Raw genomic sequence first — 27,104 nt, 5'->3', positions numbered from 1 at the left:
GTCATCATTTGCACTCTTTGTCTTTCACAGTTCCTCTTTTCTAAATGCAGAGCATCTGCATTCATGCTTTCCTGAACTCAATACAGACAAAACCCATGTGTTTAGAGATACAGAGAAGCAGAAGAGTAACTGGGAGGTCCCTGAACACAAAAGGTCTCCATTTGTACGAATGGCAGCATTTCTCTGAGTTGTTGAGTAAAAATCAAATGAGAGATCATCCTCATTCTACATGTCTTTCTCTCGGACCCTAGGCTGGGTTTTTCTTTTTAGTTTTTGGCTTGTATTGTTTTGTTTTGTTTTTGCCATAGCTCTCCCATTTTTGAAATGTCACTGTTTATTACTGAGAGCTCAGCTGTAAAGTGCTTGTAGGTCCTCAGATGGAAAAGTGCACTGTTCAGGTACACTAATGCACAGTAACAGCAGCAGAGCTGATGTGCACTTTCATGCCTCTCTGTATTATAAATGAGCAGCTGTCAGAGAGCTTCCTCATTCCTCAGCTTGGTCAGCCCTCTGCTCTTGCAAACCTGCTGTTTATGAGTAAGTTTTTCCTCCAGGTATGCACTTACTGCCACTGATAATAGATTTAGCCCCTCTGGAAATTCTGGAATAGGCACTTCAAAGCACGTGAGACTTCCTCATTTGGAAAACAAAACATAAGTAGGAGATAAAACTTGCTGATATAAGTTATAATCCTTTGCTGTCTGTAGCTCTCCTCACAGCTTGTGCTCTTTACCATCTGGCCCACAGTCTTCAGGGCACACATACTCAGGCACTGTCTGACAGCAGGACACTCGCACTCTGCATGACCTGCAGAGTCAGGGGAGCACCTGAGGGGAACCAGATAACCAGGAACAGCCACTTTGGATACAGAAGTTCGCAAGTTTTGTCAGGCAAGAAATTCAGTGTCACCTCTCAGTCTATTCTCATATATCAAGAAATATGTTTGGTAACCAAGGTTTCTTAACAAGTAAAAGTTGGTATGGATTTTCATCCAGGTATATCACAAGTGGGCATCTCTACAAAGGGACAGCTAAAGCCACCTTGTCTGTTTTTGGGTTGTACGTAAGGCCCTAGGAAAGTCATGGACTTTCTCAGATCTCAGGACATATCCCCATTTTTTCAGTTTGTGTTTTTTAGCGCTTTGAAAGTTTTAGTGGCAACGGAAAGCAAACCAGCAAATTATGCCTGATATGATGTATCCAGATGATATGATCTCTTCCTCCATTGCAGTAGTCAGTGGATGGTTTATACAGATTTCACTGAGTGGTGCATTAGGCTGTAAACAAGGGTACAGAAAAAGTAATTGTCTCAGCTGGATTTTTCCCTCTTTTTATTTTTTTAACCTTTTCCCACTTCTCTGACATCTCAAAGGTCTCTGGGTTAAAAACACTGGAACTAAATACTGAACGTATTCATTAGTTTTGATTCCTTTCTGACATTAAGCGAGATACTATTCATGCTGAGGATTATCAGAATGATTGGGGAGTCATGGTTTGGGGTACTGAAGTATACAAGTGATAGACAATCTAGAGGACATGGGAAGAGACTAAAGAGTGAGCAAAAAGTTGGAAATATCTGTACTAATGCCTGAACAGAGTACAGACCTGACCTCAGCGGGAGCTGGGGCCACTGCCCTGAAGAGCAGCAGTACGTTGTCTGCAGGGGGGCAGTAGTTCTGGGCAGTTCTGGGTTCTGGGAGCTGGTGCTTTGCCTTGAGCAAGATGACCATTTGCCTCAGTGTTGGACAGTTATTTCTCTACCCTCAGGATCTCGGTGGGGGAAAGAAAGGGCACAGAGGTACAGTTTAGCCAGTCATCTCCCAGCTTCTGGGACCAAGTATTTGCTGAGTTTCTTCAAGAACTGTGGGCCAGGCTGCTTTATACCGCTTCAGTTGCCACCCACAGGCTGATCAGTAATACCTTTCTTCTGTGCCACATTCCTCCCAGCATAGACAGGAACTGACTGGAGTTGTGGAGAAATTTGTGGGTTTTATCTGATAAGTTGAATGAGACAGCAGCTCTGCTGAGCTTTTTTGCATTCAGAATGCAAAACTGGGAGGGATGGTGCAGATCAATAGGAAGAAATGCATACTCCTATGCTTTGAGCACTAACTAAATGCAAGCTCCCTGCCTCTTGCAAATTTTACTTTGGGTAACTCCCCTGTATATGGTTTGCACTCAGGCAGCTGAAAATTTTGGTTCAATGCTTATACATGCTCTGGAGACAAATTCATGCTGACTGACGTCTATAACGTACCTTATATGCTTTTATGTTCAAGCATTCATTTAGAAGAGCTTTTAGAAATGTTCGTGCTGGGAATACAATAGCAAATAATCCATATTAAAAGACTACTTTCGGATAGCAATGCCTAAGCTTTTTTCTGTTTGTGGCAGAAAGTGTTACTTCCCAGTGACCTTTGGGAGACTTAAGACTTTTTTCAGGAATCACTGAAGGGGGAGGGGATAATTCACACATGGAAAACAGTATTGCTTTACTTCTCAGATAAGCAGAATGATTTATTAGTAGAAGTGCGAATAATGCAGTACAGTAAGTCTTGGGACTGAATCCTGTTTCCTGTGAAATGATCTATGAAAAGGGGAAACCTGTGTCTTCGTTCAATGCAGAGGGAACACATACACATCCAGGCTATTGCTCAACTGCTTGCTAATAGGAGCCAGAGTGCCCTGCGAACACCCAGAGCAGCTTTCAAAGAGAGGAGCTCCACAATATGAACAAAGTGACTTGCCACATCCTTCCTGCTCTTTCACCACTTGCAAATCCTCTCGAAAGATTGAAGACAGCAAGTCAGTAATGTTGTTCAGAGACATGTGTCTGCTGACCTACCTTCCCCAGTGCCCTGGAGAAAGCAGGCTCTTTTGGACCAAAAAAGGAAGATATGATTTGACCCTTTTAACGAAATTTTCAGAATGACTCTATCAAGAAGAAATGCATTCCTACTGTAATAGCTGTATTTTAGATCACAAATAGAGCTGGGAACAACCATCCATTATGCAGCTCGCCTAAACGGACCAGACATTTGAAAGAATGAGAAATAAAAAAGATATAAGATGTGCTCAGATCTAACGGCCTGATCTTGGAGCTCTGCTGCATAAAAGCACTAATTCTCAGTCACAAAATATAGTTTATTAATTATGTTCTCACAACCCTGAGGGGCTGTGTAAATTGTTATTGCACCAGGACAAATACAAAAATGCTAGCAACTAAAGAATCGCTTTTAGATCTAGACCACTTTTTGTCTACAACTTTTTGGCTGAAAGTATGTGATTTTAGAACAAACGAACTATTTTGTTGTAAGTTTTCTGGAATGAAGCATTTTAATTTTTCAATGTCATATGGCATTTTGTTTAGAAATTCACTATGCTTTTATTAGAAACATCTTTCATTAAAAAACACTAAGAATGCAAAATTTCATTTCAAATTGATTTGCCATTTTTTTACCTTTTTGATCTCACCTCCTACCCCCAAACTAAAATATTTGCTTGGGGGTAACCTAAAATGATCCTCTTTCTCTCCTTGATTTTTCACTTTGGGCAGTGAACCAAAAAATCAGTTATATGCATAACTACCATTAATATCTTTCTAACTTACTTAATGGAAAACATTCAAAGGCCTCCTGGAACATCATCCAAGTATTTTAACTTTTTCCACCCTAAGAAAAATATGTGAAAATCACTTCTGGTATGTCCAGGTTGTGCTCAGATATTTAGTATACTTGTGAAAGCTAAACTATCCAATTTTCATACGTATAGCATAGTTTTAAAGCAGATGGATTTTAAACACTTTAATAATTCATAGAAATATTAAGCTTATATCCTGAAACTAGACCAGTTTGTGTGCATAAACATGTCAGATGACACACATGCATGTGAAAAATATGTGGAGAATATAGATACTCGAGAATATAGATACTCAAGAATATAGATACTCACCCATACAGCACTGAGGGAAAGGTTAACCTCATAAGGCTCAAATTCTTAAATGCTACAGAAAGTCACACAGTGAAAAAGGGCTTTTGATGCAAGCTTTTTACCTGTATGTCCTTGTATATATTATTAAATACTTTTATGGTGGTGATTAAAGCCTTCCATGGCTGATTTTGATAAGCATATATTTCCTAAAGTCTGTAATTAAATGTGATGAATGCTATTAAATAATATTTGTTAACTCATTTTTCCAAACTTGTCCCACATTCTGATACTGTTCCAGGACCATTACCTTCTCTGAATGTAAAATACTTTCTGCTTGGCAAAAATTACTGAAAGACATGTGACGATATGAAGTAGCAAATAACAATTATTTCTCACCTAGCTCCACATCTTGATCATCTGTGAGTACAAGGATGATATTTGGTCTGATATTTTTTCGCTCCTGCTGCACACGTCCTCTGAACCTTGGGGACTTGATGGTGGAACAGTGACTTGTTAGCAATTCAGTACTGAGCACTGCCAAGATGAGTGCAAACCAAGAAGACTTCATAGTAGTTCCAGTATTTCAATGAAAAGACTGATCCAGAAGTGCCTGAGCTCTAGTTTTCAAGACCTGTAGAGAGGAAAAGAAATTCTGTTCAAGCAATAAATAAACTCCGAGTCACACAGTGAAAGGATGACACTTAGGGAAGTCAAGCCTGACACATACCATTTAACATGATTATAAGCCATATTGTTGAATAAGAGCTTTATTCTGTCATTTTCTAAGAATAAACTTGGTCATTCTGCGACTACGCTTTCTCAAATAATTTTTGCTTGAAGTCATGCCACTGCCTGCATTTTGTAGAGGCATGACTTCTGATACATTCCCCACAGTGCTCCTTCTCCTACACCCCACGCTTCTTTTTATGCAGCTTCTTCCTTACATTCAGTACCTGGGTGCAGTAAAAAATTGCTGGGATGCAGACGTGTTCAGAACATCTGTAGGAGGAGCCCTGTAAGAAGAAGAAAGAAGAAGGCTTGTCAGTCAAAGACCTCAGCACTGTGGCTGTGCTTCAAAGTCTCCAGAACTGCTTGTTACAGCTTCTTTCTCCTGAAAGAGTAGAAAAAATTTGCATTCCCCTCAGCTCACCTCCTTAATTTAACAACATAACTACACAGTGGTTAGATGGCACCTTGGCTGCTAGAAATAAAGGACATATATATATTATGTCATCAAACGCAGGTGCTTTTCCAACAGTTATAGTCAGCCTGAGATTCTGAGAATAAGCGTTAATTCCAGCATATGGCACTTGGCAAGCGATAAAGCTGGTTTAGGTTAACTCACCTGCATTAGAGACTAAACCCTTACAAAGCAGAGGGGAAAGCATGGCTGTCATTTGCAATCTGCATTGGATCACTACGTGAAAAGTCATCTTCCCACTGACAAGAAAGCTCGTATTAAGTGACGGTCCAGATGATGTTACCCAGCATTGTGAAAGAGCGTAACTGTCCCTCCATCAATCAACGACGGACCTGAGTGCCTCATCCATAATGCACAGTACCTCTGGCACAGCCTTGTCCTCGATACTTTGCTTCCAGACTCGGCTCAGTACATTATCAGAACCCCCTCTCCGTGCCTGTCAGTCAAACAGCCTTGCTTTTGTAAGACCTGATGCAAGCACAGAGGCTTGGCTTTGCTGCAGCAGATTTAAACCTGCGACTGCAAATGACTGATTGGCCCGGGGAGGAACAGGTAGCCACTTACACATTAACATTTTTGGCATTACTGACTGAACCTCCGCAAAACTGTCCTGTTACACAAGGAAGGGAGGGGATATCTGGGGGCAAAAAGGAAGGGGGTGGGAAGGGAATCACGGAGTCATGCCTGCTCCCTCCAGGGTATTGACCTGCCACACACATTCCTTCTGTTTTTATTTTGGGACTATGGATAAAGCACGGTGGCATCAGTCAATAAAAAAACCCCACAGAACCATCCAAGCCCAAGAACATTCAAGAGGTCTGCCCAAGGGGAAGCCTGCCCGGGAGCTGGGGTGCACATTATATAATTAGACTGGAGCATAATTCACAAGGACATGTGTGCACCCACACCTGCGACTTCATATTCAGACATGCAACATTAACTACAAACAGATTAATAAGCAGAATAATTTAATGAGAGCAACACAGAAGACAAAAAGGGCCCTGCCACTCACCTAAAAACGCATTAATAGGAAGGTGCTCTACATTTCAGGGGAAGAAGCCACAGGAGAGGGAGGGGATGGGACTTGGTGGTGGACTGCTAGAAAAAGGATCGTGTTCTTGTTTTCACATACACCTTTTATTTTAAGCTTCGCAAGCTAAACAGTTTCATGCTCCCCACTCTGGCAGGCTGTAATTACACCAGAAGAGTGTGAACATCTTTAAAAGGAAAATCTAGGCGTCTGTTGCAGAGAAATCCTGTCTTTCATTGTCTCTGCACCAACAAACAGTCCAGCCTCCGACTAATGTTAGAGCACTGCAAAGCCAATACAGTGGGTCAGCGTTTAAGGTTAAACACCATTTCGGTGATTACACAACATTCAGATAAGTAGACTGAAAAGTCTGTAATTAGGCGGGACTGACTTTTAAAAATACTTCAATTTCCATGTATTTGTTCCAAGTCACATAAAAGCTGACAAAAGCCCCGAAGAATGGGGTTACCGGAGAAGTCAGACTTCTTCTGACAGACACCAGACACCGCATGTTCTTGGTGCAAAAGCAGAAACACAATTTCTGTAAATGTCTGATCTTTAAATAGCAAATCTTTGACTCACCTCACAAAGCACGAAAGGCTACATGAAGTGAGGCTCAATGTTTAGTTTCTTACCTCAGTTGTACCGTACAGCAAACTTTTTCAGACAATGTTGACCCAGAAAGCACAGTCATCCTCACTTCACTGAGCAAACACTGGCACCAACGTGTTTGAATAATCCCCCACAGGATGAAACTGCAAGTTCCTGACAATTGCACCTCAGTGCTAATAAAATTTACAGTAATCCAAACGATCATTAACAAGTATTCTTCATTTCACCCACTTTGGGCTATATTAGTTAGTTTTTAAAAAATCCTTCTGCTTTAGCAAGTTAGGGCCACCTCAGGCAACTCTCTTCTAGAAAAAAGAGCATAAAGTGTTTGTTTTCTAACTCTATTTCCCCTTGATGGATAAAGAAAAATATCAGGACTGATCTACACGCATAAAATTAATGATCCAAGTGTCCTGGTTTGGCCCAAACCAGGCCAATTAGTCTTAGAGAAACCAAGGTCACTGCTAAATTCCTCACTGCTTATGAGTGAGGAGCCGAAGGGGGCTCGCACCTGCAGGGAGGAGCAGACAGGGCAGGTAACCCAAGATTGACCAACAAGGTATTCCATCCCATACATGTCATTCTCACTTTCCTATTTATCACTAACCCACTGCCTCCTGGAGGTGGGGCCCAGGAGGGAGGGGCCCTCCTGTCTCCCACTGATTGGTACCAGCTTTGCCAATTCTCCAGTTAAAAGCCTGCAGGTGTGATGGCAGGGAGAGCTACTGCCTTTTCCCCTCTGCCTGTGCTGGGGGGAGCAACTCTGCCTGAGGAGGATTTCCAAGCTCTTGATCTTGGTTTTGTGTATATTTGTATATATTTGGTTATTTCTATTATTATTGTTATTATATTCTTTTTCATTATTATAGTCTATTAAAACTGTTTTAACTTTCCAACCTGTAAGTCTCTCTCCCTTTTCCCTTTCCCTTAGGGTGGGGGGGGAAGAGGGTTAACAGAGAGTGTCTGCCACTGGGTTAATAGCTGGCCCAGCTTTAAACCATGACAGATTTATTGGTGCCCAATGTGGGGCAAGAGAGAAGCTCCAACAGGTTGCTCTGATAAGTTGAATCCTGGCTTTGGTGGGAGGAGACCCAGAGAGCTCAGCTGAAAGAATATCAGATTTCTTCCTTTGAGATTTACGAGGGGTTGGAAATTAAAACAGATAGTGAAGATGGTGATGTCATTTTTGAATGCTGTGTTATCTCATCTTTTTATAGAGTTTCTTTCACAGTTGAGTATTGCAATGATGCCTTACCTGCCATGGGCACTGTGTTATTGCTTGCTTCTTATGAATGTTTACATGCAGTTTAGCAGTGGGCACTGGTCGAAATGTATTGTTTTGGTATGGGGTTTGATACTGATTTATGCTGTGATAAACTGGGCAGTTAATATTCTGATCTCTTATCTCTATGACACAATGATGGGCAGCTTTAATCGCAAATCAGTAGCAGCGACTTCATCTGCACGCTCCAGGCGTCCTTTAGCTGATTCTGTTAATGATTACACTTCCAGTTTTACTTTGGGAAATAGTACCTTCTCCTTTTCTGCCAAGCTGATTCCACTAGATTTTGCGAAATTAGGATGGTGCTGTCTAGGTGGCATGTTTTTATTTTTGGTTGTCCTGAATGTGTTTCTGATGTGGGATAAGATTAAATATTGGTGCAGGGACAGTTATAGGTGTTATGCAGCCACCTCAGTTCCTACAGTGTGTACTGCCGCTACAGCCACTAAACCCACTAACACCTTGGCAGCCTGCACCACAGCTGCTACACCCCCCAAGATGGCCACTGCAGCTACTCAGACTCTCAGCACTGCCACGACAGCCACTGCATCTACTCAGACCCCAGCATCTACTGAATCTGTACCAATTGCTCCTGTAACCAGGAAGAAATACCAAAAGAAATCAGCTCGTGAAGAGAAGGATGATGACTCAGAGCCTTCTAAGGCAGAGCCATCATATGACCCAGGTGAGGGCCCTTCTCAGGCAGAGTTAGGGCCTGACACAGATGGGGGTTTCCTCAATCGTCCTTTTAAAACAGACCCATCACAGAAGAAAGGTCCTTCTAAAGCAGAACTATCACAAGAGGAGGACTCGGATGTAGAGATAACCTACCACTGCTTATCCCTGAAGGACCTGAGAAATATAAGGAAAGACTTCAGCCGTTATGACGGTGAGCCTATTATTACCTGGTTGCTCCGATGCTGGGATAATGGGGCAGATAGCATGCAATTAGATGGCAGAGAAGCCAGACAGTTGGGATCCCTGTCCAGAGATGGTGGTATTGATAAGGCGCTTGCAAGAAAGTCAAACACTATCAGTCTCTGGAGGCGACTCTTGTCAGCTGTAAAGAGCAGGTATCCCTATAAAGATGATGTTATGAGTCACCTAAGCAAATGGACCACTATAGAAAAAGGTATTAACTACCTTAGAGAACTAGCTGTGCAAGAGATTATTTATAGACACCCACGGGAAGTTGTAGATCCTGTAGATCCTGATGAAGTGGAATGCAACCGATCCATGTTCCGGAAGGTTGTGAAGAATGCTCCACCAACATATACCCATACATTGTCAATATTAGTATGGGGAGAAGATGCTATGGCACGACCTAGTGTGGGTGAAATGGCTAACTGTATGCGACAGTATGAAGATAGTATTTCTTCCCCACTGCAGGCACGCATCTCGGCTGTGGAAAAACTGACTAAGGAAAACAAGGACTCATTTAAACAACTGTCAGACAAACTGTCCAGGATCGAGAATAAACTTGACTCTCTACCTACACAGGCGCGCGTTGCAGCTGTTAGGAGAAAACGCTCTCCTACAGGACCAGCTCAAAGGAAACGGAACGCATCACGAGGTATCCTATGGTTTGCCCTGCGTGGTTATGGGGAGGACATGAGCAGATGGCATGGACAACCTACCAGTACCCTACAGGCACGAGTACGTGAGTTGCAAGCTAAAAGAAATACCAGAGAGAATTTTTCTAGAAGGATGGCTGCTCCAGTTACCAGTGAGCAGGACCGCAGCCAGGGTAGATGGGCCTCAAATTCCTTTTTCCCAAGTGTGAATAGGAGAAATGAAGGTCCAGTCCCTGTGAGCAGCACAAATCCATTTCTTAATTGAGGTGACACGTGCTGAAGAAGCCCCATCATATAATGAATTACCAGAGGATGAGAAGCAGTATGCCCTGTTCACCGATGGATCCTGCCGTCTTCTAGGAAAGCATCGGAAGTGGAAAGCTGCTGTATGGAGTCCTATACGACGAGTCACGGAAGCCACAGAAGGACAAGGTGAATCAAGTCAATTCGCAGAGGTAAAAGCCATCCAGCTGGCTTTAGACATTGCTGAACGAGAAAAGTGGCCAAGGCTGTATCTTTATACTGACTCATGGATTGTGGCAAATGCCTTGTGGGGGTGGTTAAAGCAGTGGAAGTGAAGCAACTGGCAGCGCAAAGGTAAACCTATTTGGGCTGCTGAATTGTGGCAAGATATTGCTGCTCGGCTAGAGAAACTAGTCGTGAAGGTACGTCATGTAGATGCTCACGTACCTAAAAGTCGGGCAACTGAGGAACATCGAAACAACCAACAAGCGGATCAAGCTGCTAAAGTGTTCCAAATAGATTTGGACTGGGAACATAAAGGTGAACTATTTTTAGCTTGGTGGGCTCATGACACTTCAGGTCATCAAGGGAGAGATGCAACGTACAGATGGGCTCGTGACTGAGGGGTGGACTTAACCATGGACTCTATTGCACAGGTTATCCATGATTGTGAAACATGCGCCGCAATTAAGCAAGCCAAACGGTTAAAACCTCTGTGGTATGGGGGGCGGTGGTTGAAATATAAATATGGGGAGGCCTGGCAAATTGACTACATCACACTCCCTCAAACCCGCCAGGGTAAACTCTATGTGCTTACCATGGTGGAGGCGACCACCGGATGGCTGGAAACATACGCTGTGCCCCATGCCACTGCCCGGAACACTATTCTGGGCCTCGAAAAGCAAATCTTGTGGCGACACGGCACACCAGAGAGAATTGAGTCGGACAATGGGACTCATTTCAAAAACAGGCTCATAGACAACTGGGCCAAAGAGCATGGCATCAAATGGGTATATCACATCCCCTATCATGCACCAGCATCTGGGAAAATTGAACGGTATAATGGGCTGTTAAAAACTACCCTGAAAGCAATGGGGGGTGGAACCTTTAAAAACTGGGATAAGCATCTGGCACAAGCTACCTGGTTAGTTAACACCAGGGGATCTATCAATCGAGCTGGCCCTGCTCAGTCAGACCTTCTACATACAGTAGAAGGAGATAAAGTCCCTGTGTGTAGAGGTTTGGTTGAGTGAGAAGGGGCACGATCCAGTGTCAGTCACCAAGCAGTCTGAACAACCCAGGCTTTGAGCAAGGGTTAAGCCCAGAGCTAGCGACCTTGCACTCCCCTTGCACGGAGCAGAACAAAGAACCTCGTGGTGCCTGCTTCGCGGGAAGCAAAACTACATCCGGGAGGGGAGGGGGCGGTCACGGCTCTGAATATGTAAACCTATGGACCAATCACAAGTGCGATCGGGGCGCGCGATTAACATATGCATAGTCTATATAACTACTGCTTTCTTTGTTAATAAACGAGAAGCTTCCATACTCACATTGAGATCAAGTAGCTTACTCCGGACCGATCCCCAGCACCTGCGAGCACGCCTCCCCCGGTTTTCCCCGTACTACAACTGGTAGCAGAGGATGGTTCCCTTTGGCGTGCTCTCTCCGAGACTGCGGTAAGCAGCGAAAAGGAGGTGTTGGGAAAAAGACGGCTGGGAGCGGTGATGTTCGGGTCAAATAGGGCAGAACAGACACTGGAAGGGTTGGCCACCCAGCTCCCAGAGTTCAGGTGCTGTTCAGGTTCAAGAAAGGGCAGAGCAGACACTGGAAAAAGGGCAGCCATGGAAATAGAGGCTGCAGTCATGCTGCTTGCAGATATCCTCTCTAAGAGAGGGAGCAAGACAGTGGAGAAACAGCTAATTAAGCTGATAAAGTTGGGCCAGCGCTGGGGACATTTTAAAGACACAGCGCTTGTATTTTCTGTGGAGGAATGGAAAGAAGTGGGAGACATTATGTGGGAAAAGACTGTTGAGAGGGACCCCGAGGAAGAAGAAATTAAGGAGGTGCGTGAACTCTGGCAAAACGTGATAGAGACTTTAAAAAATATGAGGGCAGAAGGAGAGGTCGCCCGCGCAGCTGCTGAGATGCGGCCGGCGCCACCGGAGCCCAACCCCCCCGCTAAAACAGAGAAACCTGGGGTTCTGGCTCGTTTCTTCGGGTTACCGGCGGTTAAAGGCATGTCGGCAAACATAAAGCCATCCGTGGCTGAGGTTCGTACGGCGGTAGAAGCGGCGAACTCCCGGGAGAAATGGCGCAGCAAGAATTTACAGGAGGAGGCTGCGAACAAAGAACCACGTGGCGCTCCTAGGACCGCGTGGCAAGGGGAGCGGAAACAGGAGGGGGAGGGGTGGTCAGCCCCTCACCCTGCTCAGCTAGCGTCCGGAGAGGGGGGGCCGGCCCCTACCCTCCGCGCCGCCGGAGTACCCACCCCTCCCGCCTTCACCCTGTCAATCAAGATCGCCAAGCGCCGTTGCGAAAGTGGTCTAACCCCTAGGTTTGTCGGTTTTCACCCCGGCGGCCCGGGTTCGATTCCCGGCATGGGAATCACGTTATTGGAAAATTCTTAAACAAAAGCTGCAGTTACACAGTATGGAGTAAAATCAGACGCTGTAGCTATACCAAATATACAGGTTTAGTACTTTTTTTTGCCTGTTAGTGAATGTTTTACATGTGTAAGGTTTTGGTTGAGATGTTAAATGGTGGAGGAGTACTGTGGATGTGAATGTGGGAAGTAATTTTAGTCATGTGTAATTGGTTATAGGGCCTAAGTTGCAGTAATTAACTTGTTGCTGATTTATTCAACAATGCCTTGTTGCTTTGTATGCATTAATGTTTGGGTGTAAAGAGTGTGTATATCCAACAGGGAGCCACAGTATTTAAATTGACCAACCTAATGTTACAACTGCTTTGAGGTGGCCTATGACTGAAGAGCGACTGCAGATTACTAACGGACTGGTAGAGGAACAGTTAAAAGCAGGACATATCAAACCCTCAGTTAGTCCTTGGAATACACCCATTTTTGTCATCCCTAAGAAAAGTGGAAAGTGGAGATTATTACATGATTTACGAAAAATTAATGAGCAAATGCAAGCAATGGGAGCATTGCAACCAGGTATTCCGTCACCTAACATGTTACCAGCAGGATGGCATATATTGATTGTAGACTTGAAGGACTGTTTTTTCACCATACCTTTACATCCTCAGGACACCATGAGGTTTGCCTTTTCTGTTCCTGTTATCAACAAAGCGGAACCAGCTCAAAGGTATGAATGGGTAGTTCTACCGCAGGGCATGAAAAATTCACCTACGTTATGTCAGCTTTAGGTGGCATGGGCACTGAAACCATTGTGCCAGCTATGGCCACAGACTATCATCTATCATTACATGGATGATATTTTGTTATGTCAGACCGATCCTTTTTCAGAAGAAAGTCTCCACAAACTAACAACAACGTTGGCGGAGAAAGGTCTCGTGATTGCACCAGAAAAGATTCAACGAACTGATCCCTGGAAATACTTAGGATGGACAATTTCGGATGCTCAAATCCGGCCTCAAAAGGTGGAGCTACATACAGATTTGAAGAACCTGAAGGATGTACAAACACTTCTCGGAGATATTCAGTGGGTCCGTAACTGTGTTGGTATCTCGAACACCGAGATTGCCCCCCTCACCAAACTGCTGCGACGATCACACCCTGCTGACACCATACAGCTGTCTGAGACTCAACAAAGCGCGTTGCGGTCAATCATCGCCAAATTACAAACTGCATGGTCGTCGCGACGCATTCATGAACTACCTGTGTCTCTGCTTGTAATTAACAGTGAAAATATGGTTTGTGGTGTCATTTGTCAGTGGCAAAACAAAAAGGGGGAACTCCCCCAGGGCTACAACCAATGCCACTACAAATGCCATGATAAAGATGAAGCTTTTTGGGTGTTGGAATGGGTATTTCTTAGTGTACAACCAAAGACAAGCATACAGACTAGACCAGAAGCCATAGGGGAACTAGTGAGAAAGGGTAGATCTAGGATTGTAGAATTAACAGGACTGGATCCAGCGGACATTAGTATTCCTGTTAATGCTGTAGACCTAGAATGGTGGTTCCGCAATTCTCGACCCATTCAGGAGGCGTTTTTGGGGTACGAAGGAAGAGTCCATTCACAGCAACCGAAAGGTAAATTATGGCAGATATTACAGAAAAATCAATGGATAGAAAAATCTAAAGTACAGAAAACACCAGTAGTGGAAGGGTTAACGGTCTATACAGATGTGGGAAAGAAACAGCGCAAAGCGGTGTGTGTGTGGCAGGAAAAAGGGAATTGGGTACACCACATGCTGTATGGTCAGACCGATGATACCTTACAGACTCTGGAACTATCTGCTGTAGGCTGGGCCTTAACAAATTGGCTAGATGGGGCTATAAATATAGTCACGGATTCTATGTACGTAGCAGGTGTCATCCCACGATTGGAGGAGGCATTGCTCCGAAACACACAAAATCCCCGCCTTGGGCAGTTATTCTTGCAATTACGGTCTATTATGCGACAACGCAGTGCGCCTTGTTGCATAATACATGTGCGGAGTCATCAATGGGATCTTGGTCTGGGGAAGGGCAATCAGGTGGCAGACTCTCTAGTTAGCCCTGCTTGCCATATTCCTCCTTTAGACAAATTTCAACAAGCTAGACAAAGTCATGAGCATTTCCATCAAAATGCAAAAGGAATACAGAGACAATTTGGAATAACAGAAAATGAAGCAAAATCTATTGTTCAGGCATGTCCGAGGTGTGGGGCTCAGGGACCAGGCATTGGTATTGGTGTAAACCCGAAGGGCTTGGCAGCACTTGAGCTATGGCAGATGGATGTAACACATATTCCAGAGTTTGGGAGACAAAAATATGTACATGTCACAGTAGATACCTTCTCGAGGTTAATCTGGGCATCTGCAATGTCCGGAGAAAAGGCGCAACAGGTTTGTAAACATTTGTTGGCGTGTTTTGCCGTTATGGGGGTGCCAGAACAGATCAAAACAGATAATGGGCCAGCATACACCAGCCAAAAGTTTCGTGTATTTTTAACACGCTGGGGAGTGAAACATGTTACTGGTATACCACACTCCCCCACAGGTCAAGGGATCATCGAACGCACCCATAGAACCTTAAAGGAATATTTAAGGAGACAGAAGGAGGTAGATACTGATCCAACATCGCGGTTGCATAAAGTGTTGTTTACTTTGAATTTTCTGTGTTTAACAGGGGACCGAGAAGAACCACCGGTTGTCGTACATCACCAGCAGTTGAAATTTAATAACAACACCATTATACCTCAGTTACAGGTGATTTATCGGGAACCTGCTACAGGGGAGTGGAAAGGACCGGTGCCAGTGGTCCTTAGTGGCCGGGGATATATGTGCGTGGCCACCGACCAGGGACCACTTTGGGTGCCGAGCCGATCAGTAAAACCACACCTCCCCGAGAAATCGGATGGGTGATGGAACTGGTAAAAATGGTTCTTACAGGAGTTCTTGTGATTGCAGTTATATTGTTAATGTTACCATGTTTATTTTCTTGTTTGCAGAAAGCGTTAATGAAACTTGTGAATCAGGCCTGGCTTGCTCACAAACAAGAAGGGGGAATTGTAGAGGTTTGGTTGAGTGAGAAGGGGCACGATCCTGTGTCAGTCACCGAGCAGTCTGAGCAACCCAGGCTTTGAGCAAGGGTTAAGCCCAGAGCTAGCGACCTTGCACTCCCCTTGCACGGAGCAGAACAAAGAACCTCGTGGTGCCTGCTTCGCGGGAAGCAAAACTACATCCGGGAGGGGAGGGGGCGGTCACGGCTCTGAATATGTAAACCTATGGACCAATCACAAGTGCGATCGGGGCGCGCGATTAACATATGCATAGTCTATATAACTACTGCTTTCTTTGTTAATAAACGAGAAGCTTCCATACTCACATTGAGATCAAGTAGCTTACTCCGGACCGATCCCCAGCACCCACGAGCGCGCCTCCCCCGGTTTTCCCCGTACTACACCTGTGGTGCATGAAAGGAATCTATTGGGAAAAACTGTCTGGGTTCTTCCTGCAACGGGCAAAGGTAAACCCATTCGTGGGATTGCTTTTGCTCAGGGACCTGGATGTACTTGGTGGGTGATGTTGCAAGATGGTGAAGTCCGATGTGTCCCTGAAGGTGATCTGATTCTGGGTGAGACTACTTAATTCTGAACTGTATGTTGTTGCTGCATAAGTGTCTTTCAGGTTAAGACAGTGTTGATGAGACTGGAACTAGCTTCATCAAGTGGCGTCCAGTAACCTCCTCGAGTCTGACATCTTTAACCTGCAACCCGTGGGCACGAACCATGACAAAAGAGAGACTGCTAGCCAGAGAGACTGCTGAGAGACTGCTAGCCAGATGGAAACCCACAATCCTGAACTAAACGAACTTAATGAACTTTTTGTATAGAGATGAATCATAAACTAGTGATATGTATATATATATACGTGAAAATGAAAAGGTAGTGGTGATCTGAGTATGATGTGAATGGTATGGAATAAGGGGTGGAATGTCCTGGTTTGGCCCAAACCAGGCCAATTAGTCTTAGAGAAACCAAGGTCACTGCTAAATTCCTCACTGTTTATGAGTGAAGAGCCAAAGGGGGCTCGCACCTGCAGGGAGGAGCAGACAGGGCAGGTGACCCAAGATTGACCAACGAGGTATTCCATCCCATACATGTCATTCTCACTTTCCTATTAATCACTAACCCACTGCCTCCTGGAGGTGGGGCCCAGGAGGGAGGGGCCCTCCTGTCTCCCACTGATTGGTACCAGCTTTGCCAATTCTCCAGTTAAAAGCCTGCAGGTGTGATGGCAGGGAGAGTTACTGCCTTTTCCCCTCTGCCTGTGCTGGGGGGAGCAACTCTGCCTGAGGAGGATTTCCAAGCTCTCGATCTTGGTTTTGTATATATTTGATTATTCCAATATTATTATTACACTCATTTTCATTATTATAGTTTATTAAAACTGTTTTAATTTCCAACCCGTAAGTCTCTCTCCCTTTTCCCTTTCCCTTTGGGTGTGGGGGGAAGGGTTAACAGAGAGCATCTGCCACAGGTTTAATAGCTGGCCCAGCTTTAAACCGTGACACCAAGTTTCATTGAATGGTTCTTGCACAAGAGCACAGGAATGTCACCTTTTGTTGCTCAGAACTATTTCAGTTTTGCATATGACAAATCTTTATTAAAAGGTGATCTTTGACAAATTCTCCTCTTACAGCCTGTTACCCAGACCTAGAAGGAAATGAAGTAAAGAAAACTGTCAAAATACAGCCTTGATAGGGAAGACAAGGCTGCAACGTTTGTGTTGGATACTGGCTGGTAGTCTACAAGTACCCCTACAGACACTGTAATTCGTCTTGAGAAAAAGATGCAAATAGGAGAAATTCTAAAATGGACCTTTTCAAATTCGCATGGGGAAGTAAATTTAAAATTTTTTGTGCGGTGTTCAGAAACCAAGATGGTATTATAAAATGCTTTTCTCTAGCCAAGTAAACAAGTGCTGATCATAACTTCTATATATGCTATTTCGAAAACTTAAATTATATTTTTCCTATAGATCATACCTATCACAACTGAAATGTAGTCAGTAAATAAATGAAACCAGAGAAAATCAAAGAAACTATTTTTCCTCATCTGGAGGTAATTTTTTCTTTCATTCTTTTTTTTTTCACAGGAGCACATTCGTAGTTTGTACTCACCTTTCATGGGATAAAATTTGAATACTTGGATCTTTAGTTGTTCTATGCTGCTGGTATTATAACAGGCAGTTTAAGGACTCGTTGGCATGGAGAATTAATTACCCGTGAAACTTGAATTACATTGGCAGGGCACTGCAAAGAAGGGCTACTGTGCCACTTCGTGTGATGTGGCATAAAAACTAGGAGGACTGTATTTCTAGGTCTCTTAAGAGAATACCTTTCAGTGACTAGGAAGAAAAGCAAAAGGTAGAATAGTATCTTTTGAAACTATTCATAGATTTTTATATTCATTTTGGCCAAGAAGTGTTTAAGATTTTTCAATGCCTTGACTGAAAGTTCTTAATTTGGAACACAACAAAAGACAGACAGTTTTCAAAAAAGAGCATTTTCTGTTTGAAAATCCACTTTGCTTTCATGTTCACTTTTTTTACTATGTTCACTTTTTTTACTATGTTCACTTTTTTTACTATGTTCACTTTTTACTATGTGCCATTTTGTGTTTGCCCAATAAAATCTGTCCAGAGTCATACACTTTGTTTAAGAAATAGGGCACTGAGTATCCAGAAGCATACTCCATTATAAGCTTTAAAGATGTATGGACCTCTTCATATTTAAAATTCTACAAATGTGGCTTCTACATATCCTTGCATAGAGAATCTGGCTTACATGAACAGATTTCACTCTTGTTTGTAAATCTGAAATCAAATGCGGTGATTATGAGTACTGGACATATGTCCATCCCCAATACTATGGGCTATGCAATACCCACATCAGTAATTCATGGCCAAGTGATAACAAAGGGCAGACAACTTTGTCTTCTCTGCACCACAGTGTTGATGTTTTCTTTTGAGTATGAACATTGAGGACACCACATTATCCAAAGTCATAGGCTAAGGCCCGCTGTTCTAGTGGCCTTTCCTTAGAAACAAAAATGGATCAACTCTGGCCAACAAAGGAAACAGCAGTAGTAATAACAACAATAATACTAGTAATAATGTGGACTATGATTGTGAAGCTTGAGAACCAGAATTCTGTTTTTTTATTCCCCTGATATTAGCAATAAATGTGCCCAGTGAATTGAGAACGTAAGTTACCACAGGTACCTTACAGTAAATCAAGAAACTCCTAATGTGGTAGCAATGTTGTGGTTAAGTGTTTTGTTCCTCATTACTATCCAGTATCCTACTGATTATTTATCCGTACTTAGATTTCCCTGCCTCTGAAAACTGACATAATTGTATATAATTAAGATCTAGTCCACAAACAAACGTTTTGCTACTTAGGACATTTTTGAGATTTGCTGACAAGTGTTAGGAACTTGCACAAAAATATATCAAAAGCATGGAAAAGAAGCAGAAGGCCTTGTCATTGCAAGTGATAAGTTGCCTCATTTCCTTTATGTAAAAGATCATCTTGGATAATTTCTTCTTACAGGTTTCTCTGATAAATAAATGGATAAAGCCTCTCAAACAAACAAAACCTCGGATATCAATCACCACAAGAAAATGAGCTTTTCTTCCTCATCCCAAGCAGAGGAGCATTATCTTCCTATGTATTTTAGCTCCTATGTATTTTACCTACAACCTGCTGACTTGACAGTTTTAGCTTTGATGAACATTTTTCACAGGAATATGACCCCAGTGTTCTGTTTCCTTAAAATCAGACTCTCTGGAAGAAAAGTAGAAAGGCAAAGGACAACAAGAACAATTCTCATTCATAAAGAGCAGAGTAGGGATTCTGCTATTGTCAGCAGTTTGTAATTTCCAATATGTCCTTGCAGGTTGGTCACATTGGTGGGCATCTGGTCAACATCATTTCAAAAACCTGCTAGTCTGCCTGTAGTGCCAGAAACTGCTGTCATTGGCATCATGTATCTGGAGGTGGCTTCACCCACCAGTGCCCCTACAAAGGTCAGATTCACTGGTTTACACCTACTGTTTTCAGTTCTTTGCTTTAAAGTGAAATGTGTCTACCTAGCAATGCTGCTGTACTCACAAACGTTTTGCATACACAGAAACTCCAAGGTGAAAGGGAGTGAAAGGGGTTTTCTCAGCCACACACATACAGCTTCTATGAATCTTTGATATTTATGTCAAAGGGTGGCTGGACATCTCAAAGTCCCATGTAGTCTGAATCATAGCAGGTGTGTGGTTAGAGACTCAACAAAATTAGTAATTCAATGAGATTAGTAATTGCATGAAGATTGTACAGACAAATTGAAACTACCTAATAAAAGGTCAGGAAGGTGAGATGTTCATCTGCACCAAAGCAACCTAACAGTTCAGAAGTTTTAAATCTCTCCTTAAATCATATTGCCTTGACGACTAGAGGGCTGTAACACCCTACAACAACAATAACAACTCTCAATTTCACTAATATAGTGAAGCACTTAAGTGGAAAAAGCTTTTGACAGATGACTGTTTTAAGGTTAGCAATGTTAATGCTCTTCTCACATCTTACACTTCTATCTTGTATTTAAAAGGCAAACTCTGCAATCTCAGACTACCAAGCACGACCGTGTAAATCTGCAGGTCAGTTTCCTGTGGGAATATCCAGCCTCCAGCCATGGGAAACACATTTACAGTACAGCAGAAGTCAAGAAAAAGCAAGACCTACCGTCTCTTCTTAAAGGTTAATCCCCTAATCTTAGTTGTAAAGTATAGGATTTACAGTGAACACAAAGAACGTAGTTCCTATCTGGGTCTAATCTAATCATTACCTATTGGATTTCCAACACACTTTACTAATCAATCAGTTATTTGCTCACCTTCCAAATGTAATCTCTGTATTATAATGATGTATCATCAGTGCCTCAGGCTAGATTAATTTAAAGTAACTATAATTTAAAGTAATTGCAGGCAGGGAGAATCATAACCTTATATTACGTTTTTACATTGTAATTTTGCAAACAGTTACAGACAGGAAAGGAAAAAGCCTGCAGTGACTTGAAAGCATAATGCACACTTGCTAACCCACTTTTATAACTTTGCACAGGTTAAGGGATATTCTTAGTAGGTAAAACTTTCCAACACTTCATATGTCAGAGTACACAACAAACTACAATAACATTTTAAAAACACATAACTGTAGAAGAAATGGTCTGTCTTTGAGAAAAGGAAAATATGTCTTTGATTTTAATGTTGTTAATATAGTTGAGCAAAACATTAAAGAAAATTAAAAATAATATTTTTATATTAACTTCAAATCTGTGAAAGTTTTAAAAGAAAATTCCCACATACTTTTCAGTAAGAAGAGTGCTGCTATTAACTTACAAACTTCTAATAATATACAGTTACTTAAATTTATTTTTCACCATCTGATTACTTTGTTTTAGAATTTCATATTTCAACACAGCCAGAATTGCGCTTGTCATACAAAGGAGCCTGGTATAATTGAGCCAGATGACGTGCCCCACAAGTAAAATCAGCCATTCATGAAAGCTGGTCACCAGAGGCCATTTCAAACAATGCACATTTCAAAGTAATCTAAAGTAATCCCTTTTCTCTACTGATTTGGTTTCCAGGCAGTCTTAAGCACGTGTGCAGCAAACAGGAGGCTTATTAAAACCTGATGTTATATTGGAAGTTATAATGCCCATTGCCTTGTGATTGAATTCCATGTCTGTTAGTCTTCAAAGAGAGGGAAAAAAAATCAATTAAATTTATATGCTTATTAAACATGAGTGTCATGATATGTGCAGTTTATTAGCACTTGCTAAATAATTAAGACTGAGAAAGATAATTAGATGTGCACTAAGCTCCAAGCAGGCTTCTGATATCAGATTTTTTTTATCTTTAAAGAAGGTGCCTTTCCAGCTACCAAGTAATATAATTGCTAAAAGATTCCAAGTATTTTTCAAACATAAAGAGTAACCTCTGTGTGTAAGGGAATTTAAGGTAATTTTAAAATTCCATTTTAAAGCCACATATCTTTGCTATATCCCTGCTCACTTCAGCAGTGTGGGACATTACGAAAACATACTGTACAATAACACACTGATGATTTAGTGATCCACTAAGTAGTCTTGAATTGCGAGATCATATCACAGAGGTGAACAACAGCAACACAGTTTGCACATTTCTTTAAGTTCCTAGTTAAAGTCCACCAGCTTTAGAAACCGTGCAAGAGCATCGCATTTCATGTCTCCTTTAGATGGAGAACTCTTTCAATTTAAAAAGCTTCCCTCCTAGATATGCTTACTTCCCCTCAAATGTCTACAACTCTCTTTGAAAGAGGAATTTTTGATTTTTTATTTGGTAAACTGTTTGTTTGCCTAAATAAATGGACATGGTTAACTTGAATATGAATACAGCATCTTTAGCACAGAATATCTATGGATTTACCTATATAGGAGAAGACAGAGAACATGCCCATTTCCTCATGTAATGTACACACCTCCATTATCACAGAGAGAGGTTAAGGTAGGTTGTGCTGTCATGTGCGTGGGTGGTCTTGGGTGGAAGCTGAGCCTAATACATGGCTGCTCTGGCTACTCTCCTTGCTGGCTGCACAGGGGAAGCGACAGGAGCTCATGAGGACCAGAGGAGCCTATGGAAGGACTGAAGCATGAGGAATTGGCAGTATGAATCCATATAAGTGTATGTATGTGAACAGATAGAGCAGCTGTACTCCTTAGAGAGGATCTGAGATGTACTTTTTAGCTATAACACAGAAGGATCGATTACTCAGAAATACCACAGGAATTTAGACAGGTGGCATCCCCAGGGTAACCAGCCGAGTCAGGCAGTTCCTGTAAGTGCTTTTGAAAAATGTACTCTATTATACTACAGTGAAGCAAGTGAACTTCTTTGTAGCATCAGTACTTTGTGCGCTTACGTGCACAGTGAGTGTGCTTACGTGCACGTAGATCCACTACAAACCGCATATGGTGGCTGCTGACTTTCTTTCACTTCTAGGTCTGGAGATCAAGCCTAATAATTTCTTTATTTATTTTCTTCTTCAGTAGTCTCATTATATTCAAATGAGTTTTACCCTCAATGCATTCAAACTGAATTTAATAGGACTACTAAAATAGACTCAATAGATCAGGTCTTGATTACCATTTTTTAAGCAAGATCTTCCTTACTAGGTTGCTTCTCTTTGTCAAGCAGCTTTTCCAGTCCTGGCACAGTATAAATTTTACCTTCACTGATATACATGTAAAAGCTCCTTGACAAACCAAGAAATGTGTTTTTAAATAAGTTCCTCCCTGACAAACCTGTACTATAGAGAAACCAGCCTACTAATAATAGTAAACAGACAGTCAGACGAAACAAAACAATCTGTTACAAAAAACAGATGCTTCATATCCTTTTCCATAAAGACTAGTCAGCAAGGAAGCTGCACTGACTTGAGGCACTGCCGAGAAGCACATCATCCCTGCTATCTATCTTACTTTTAACCGCCTTTGTAATCAGGAGGCCCCTGGTGTTCCCCAAGCTGAGTTATCTCGGGGCGGGGAGGGGGGGGGGGGGGGGGGGGGGGGGGGGGCGGGGCAGGGCACAAGGTACAGCCTCAGCCCAGGAATGCAGGGGGCTTGTGTCTGCTATCCCAGTAATCCTTCCAGTTCCCTCACCTCCCGTCACCTTGCTGTCCCACAGTCCCCACTCAAGCACACACCTGTGTATGCTTAGGGGCGATTCTCAGGGTGACCTGCACCTGACCCACCATGGGGAAACTCAGAAAGTCATCTCCACATGGCCATGTCCTACCAGGTGAAACAAGTTTTGCACTGGAATGGCAGCAAATATGAGCAAGGAATACAACTGATGGATTTTACCACCAAATCAGGCATCCAAGTCCTTCCTTAGACCCTGATACATGCTTTCTGCAGTACAAAATAAGTACGTCTGCTGGGTTCAACTGGACTGCTCAGCTCCTTAAAACAACCTCCTGCAGGCTCTTCAACACATCCCTGGTGCAAGGATGCTTTAAGATCTTTTCTGGATGTTTCAAAAGAAGCTAACCATCAGAGGCACATGAAGAAAGGCCAAAATGTACAAAGTATCTGGATACTGAATTTCATCTGAAAATTAGTATTCCTATCAAAAAAGCCTGAAATTAGAGTCACACTTCCCTGTTCAAGGACAGAATATACCATATACAGCTTATCTGTCCGAGGAATGCCAATTCTCAGCCTGAATTCTGGAAATCTTTTCTCAAAGAGCTGTTTGACAATAATCTTCAATCTGAGATCTAAGAGACTCAAGAATGACTTGTTGAAATTATTCTGTGAATAACTTTATCTCAGAAAACATTTTGAAAGGGTGGCACATATAAATGCGCCTTCATTTTCCAAGTGAAAATGCCTGCAGAAAGACTTTCTTCATCTTTCAAGTGCACATACAGGTACTTTCAATTTCACAGTCCTGGCTTCTGTACATGAGAGAGCAGTTTTAAAGCATGGAAGCCGAGGCTGAATACATTCAAGCACACATATATTTATTTCCAATGTACTTCTTATCAAGCAAAGTTCCTATTTAGCAATGAAGACATATGATTTTATATCATCTTTATAAATGAGATATATATATATATGTCCTGGTTTGGCCCAAACCAGGCCAATTAGTCTTAGAGAAACCAAGGTCACTGCTAAATTCCTCACTGCTTATGAGTGAAGAGCTGAAGGGGGCTCACACCTGCAGGGAGGAGCAAACAGGGCAGGTGACCCAAGATTGACCAACAAGATATTCCATCCCATACACGTCATTCTCACTCTCCTATTTATCACTAACCCACTGCCTCCTGGAGGTGGGGCCCAGGAGGGAGGGGCCCTCCTGTCTCCCACTGATTGGTACCAGCTTTGCCAATTCTCCAGTTAAAAGCCTGCAGGTGTGATGGCAGGGGGAGCTACTGCCTTTTCCCCTCTGCCTGTGCTGGGGGGAGCAACTCTGCCTGAGGAGGATTTCCAAGCTCTTGATCTTGGTTTTGTGTATATTTGATTATTTCTATTATTCTTATTATACTCTTTTTCATTACTATAGTTTATTAAAACTGTTTTAACTTTCCAACCCGTAAGTCTCTCTCCCTTTTCCCTTTCCCTTAGGGTGGGGTTGGGGAGAGGGTTAACAGAGAGTGTCTGCCACTGGGTTAATAGCTGGCCCAGCTTTAAACCATGACAGATTTATTGGTGCCCAATGTGGGGCAAGAGAGAAGCTCCAACAGATTGCTCTGATAAGTTGAATCCTGGCTCTGGTGGGAGGAGACCCAGAGAGCTCAGCTGAAAGAATATCAGATTTCTTCCTTTGAGATTTACGAGGGGTTGGAAATTAAAACAGATAGTGAAGATGATGATGTCATTTTTGAATGCTGTGTTATCTCATCTTTTTATAGAGTTTCTTTCACAGTTGAGTATTGCAATGATGCCTTACCTGCCATGGGCACTGTGTTATTGCTTGCTTCTTATGAATGTTTACATGCAGTTTAGCAGTGGGCGCTGGTCGAAATGTATTGTTTTGGTATGGGGTTTGATACTGATTTATGCTGTGATAAACTGGGCAGTTAATATTCTGATCTCTTATCTCTATGACACAATGATGGGCAGCTTTAATCGCAAATCAGTAGCAGCGACTTCATCTGCACGCTCCAGGCGTCCTTTAGCTGATTCTGTTAATGATTACACTTCCAGTTTTACTTCGGGAAATAGTACCTTCTTCTTTTCTGCCAAGCTGATTCCACTAGATTTTGCGAAATTAGGATGGTACTGTCTAGGTGGTACGTTTTTACTTTCGGTTGTCCTGAATGTGTTTCTGATGTGGGATAAGATTAAATATCGGTACAGGGACAGTTGTAGGTGTTATGCAGCCACCTCAGATCCTACAGCATGTGCTGCTGCTACAGCCACTAAATCCACTGAAACCTTGGCAGCCTGTACCACAGCTGCTACACCCCCCAAGATGGTCACTGCAGCTACTCAGACTCTAACGAGTCTCAGCACTCCCATGACAGCCACTGCATCTACTCAGACCCCAGCATCTACTGAATCTGTACCAATTGCTCCTGTAACCAGGAAGAAATACCAAAAGAAATCAGCTCGTGAAGAGAAGGATGATGACTCAGAGCCTTCTAAGGCAGAGCCATCATATGACCCAGGTGAGGGCCCTTCTCAGGCAGAGTTAGGGCCTGACACAGATGGGGGTTTCCTCAATCGTCCTTTTAAAACAGACCCATCACAGAAGAAAGGTCCTTCTAAAGCAGAACTATCACAAGAGGAGGACTCGGATGTAGAGTAACCTACCACTGCTTATCCCTGAAGGACCTGAGAAATATAAGGAAAGACTTCAGCCGTTATGACGGTGAGCCTATTATTACCTGGTTGCTCCGATGCTGGGATAATGGGGCAGATAGCATGCAATTAGATGGCAGAGAAGCCAGACAGTTGGGATCCCTGTCCAGAGATGGTGGTATTGATAAGGCGCTTGCAAGAAAGTCAAACACTATCAGTCTCTGGAGGCGACTCTTGTCAGCTGTAAAGAGCAGGTATCCCTATAAAGATGATGTTATGAGTCACCTAAGCAAATGGACCACTATAGAAAAAGGTATTAACTACCTTAGAGAACTAGCTGTGCAAGAGATTATTTATAGACACCCACGGGAAGTTGTAGATCCTGTAGATCCTGATGAAGTGGAATGCAACCGATCCATGTTCCGGAAGGTTGTGAAGAATGCTCCACCAACATATACCCATACATTGTCAATATTAGTATGGGGAGAAGATGCTATGGCACGTTCTACTGTGGGTGAAATGGCTAACTGTATGCGACAGTATGAAGATAGTATTTCTTCCCCACTGCAGGCACGCATCTCGGCTGTGGAAAAACTGACTAAGGAAAACAAGGACTCATTTAAACAACTGTCAGACAAACTGTCCAGGATCGAGAATAAACTTGACTCTCTACCTACACAGGCGCGCGTTGCAGCTGTTAGGAGAAAACGCTCTCCTACAGGACCAGCTCAAAGGAAACGGAACGCATCACGAGGTATCCTATGGTTTGCCCTGTGTGGTTATGGGGAGGACATGAGCAGATGGCATGGACAACCTACCAGTACCCTACAGGCACGAGTACGTGAGTTGCAAGCTAAAAGAAATACCAGAGAGAATTTTTCTAGAAGGATGGCTGCTCCAGTTACCAGTGAGCAGGACCGCAGCCAGGGTAGATGGGCCTCAAATTCCTTTTTCCCAAGTGTGAATAGGAGAAATGAAGGTCCAGTCCCTGTGAGCAGCACAAATCCATTTCTTAATTGAGGTGACACGTGCTGAAGAAGCCCCACCATATAATGAATTACCAGAGGATGAGAAGCAGTATGCCCTGTTCACCGATGGATCCTGCCGTCTTCTAGGAAAGCATCGGAAGTGGAAAGCTGCTGTATGGAGTCCTATACGACGAGTCACGGAAGCCACAGAAGGACAAGGTGAATCAAGTC

General features: G+C 42.9%; 1 protein-coding gene across 6 annotated transcripts in view; it reads right to left on the bottom strand.

Annotated features, from left to right (window-relative positions):
- The window catches only part of SULF1 (sulfatase 1), a 222,340-nt gene that overhangs the window by 62,522 nt on the left and 132,714 nt on the right, over positions 1-27,104 (bottom strand). For 5 of the 6 annotated variants that reach the window (XR_011047795.1, XM_068396020.1, XM_068396021.1 and 2 more), the window contains 2 exons: positions 4,883-4,942; positions 4,326-4,560 (listed from right to left, as the gene is read on the bottom strand). Coding sequence is in view for 5 of the 6 variants with exons in the window: in XM_068396020.1 (XP_068252121.1) it covers positions 4,326-4,497 (172 nt within the window). In the remaining variant the exon portion in view is untranslated. Of the gene's footprint in view, positions 1-4,325; positions 4,561-4,882; positions 4,943-27,104 lie in introns of those variants that run through there. The other variant, XM_068396023.1, reaches the window with a different exon arrangement.

Source organism: Nyctibius grandis, chromosome 3 (assembly GCF_013368605.1).
Source record: "Nyctibius grandis isolate bNycGra1 chromosome 3, bNycGra1.pri, whole genome shotgun sequence".
NCBI lineage: Eukaryota > Metazoa > Chordata > Aves > Nyctibiiformes > Nyctibiidae > Nyctibius > Nyctibius grandis.
Note: the sequence above shows the minus strand (reverse complement) of the source record. Positions and strands in the feature narration are given on the sequence as shown.